The sequence below is a fragment of the Mesitornis unicolor genome, unplaced genomic scaffold (assembly GCF_000695765.1).
Source record: "Mesitornis unicolor isolate BGI_N332 unplaced genomic scaffold, ASM69576v1 scaffold39169, whole genome shotgun sequence".
NCBI lineage: Eukaryota > Metazoa > Chordata > Aves > Mesitornithiformes > Mesitornithidae > Mesitornis > Mesitornis unicolor.
The window spans coordinates 1-1104 of record NW_010208829.1 but is presented as its reverse complement, the minus strand read 5'-3'; the positions used below and the strand labels follow the sequence as shown (position 1 = coordinate 1104).

At 59.3% G+C, this 1104-nt stretch overlaps 1 protein-coding gene across 1 annotated transcript in view; it reads right to left on the bottom strand.

The window, feature by feature from the left end:
- The window catches only part of DND1 (DND microRNA-mediated repression inhibitor 1), a gene marked incomplete at its 3' end in the record, with an annotated part of 1519 nt that extends 1292 nt beyond the window's left edge, over positions 1 to 227 (bottom strand). The window contains exons 1-2 of the mRNA XM_010192635.1: positions 143 to 227; positions 1 to 47 (exon numbers count right to left, since the gene is read on the bottom strand). Of these exons, the coding sequence (XP_010190937.1) occupies positions 1 to 47; positions 143 to 227 (132 nt within the window). The remainder of the gene's footprint in view (positions 48 to 142) is intronic.
- Positions 228 to 1104: the final 877 nt, after the last annotated feature.

The following is a 1104-nucleotide window of genomic DNA, read 5'->3' as shown; positions in this document are numbered from 1 at the left end:
CCCGATGAACACCTCCGAGCCGGCCGGCGGGGGATCGCCCACCCAGCCTGCGGGGACACAGCGACACGGTGAGACCCACCACTGCGCCCGTGCCCACCAGGCACCCTACGGTGCCCCACGGAGACATGCTCCTCTCATGTACCTGGAGGGGGGCCACCGTATCGCCTCTGCCCGTTGATCTGCACCAGGGTGATGCCGGTTTCTTTCACCCAGGCGCACAGGGCCATCTTATTGGCCTGGTTGATGGTGTTGGTCCATGTCTGAGGAGGGAGATGACATTTGAGTTTTCAACCTCCCGTCTGGGGCATCCCAACCCCATGAAGCAATTGCAAGGCCCAGCATCAGTCAGCACATGGAGGAGCAAACGCTGAACCCTTCTGCCTGCAGGAAAGCTGAGGAGCCTCCCAACACTGCACATCTGAAGGACTACCCCTACCCTGCTCTGGTCAGCAACTCTGGTAGAGCACAAGGACACCAACAGCTCCTCTGTGGATGCCCACAAGGACTTTGAAAGCCAAGATCCAGGCAGCTTTTTGGCACCACAAGAGAGGGTTGGAGCACAGAGCCAAGGTGACTCAGGACATCATGAAAGCCCAGGAAGGCTGGCACCCCAAGACAACCAGCTCTCTTCTCCTACCAGCATCTCCTCAGAACACAGAGGAGGGTTTGGAGACACCCGCAGGTTTGTGGTGACACCAGGTTTTAGCTTTTAAAGTACTGCAAGATCTCAACAGGGCCTTTGAAACTACAATGGATGGTAATAAAGCCACCCTGCCTCAGGCTAAAACGCAGCCAGCTTTTTTTTCACCTTCCTCTCAGGCACCCCCAGGTGGTAGCAACTTTCGATCTCCAAGGGACCTTTCCCGGAAATGAGAAAACGCCTTTGGATGAAAGCGGGGACCCGTACAGAGGGAATTTCTGCCGGGAGGGCACAGAGAGGCAACCACACACCCCACAAAGCCTCTGCCATGGCTCCGCAGCTCCCAGGGCCGGATCCCAGCCCCGGGCACCTCCTTGCCCCACGGGTCCCCAGTGCGGGGAGGTCCCAAGGCTCCGGGGAGAGGCAGGACCCGGCTCTTCCCCAGCCGAGCCCGCAGCCCCGCC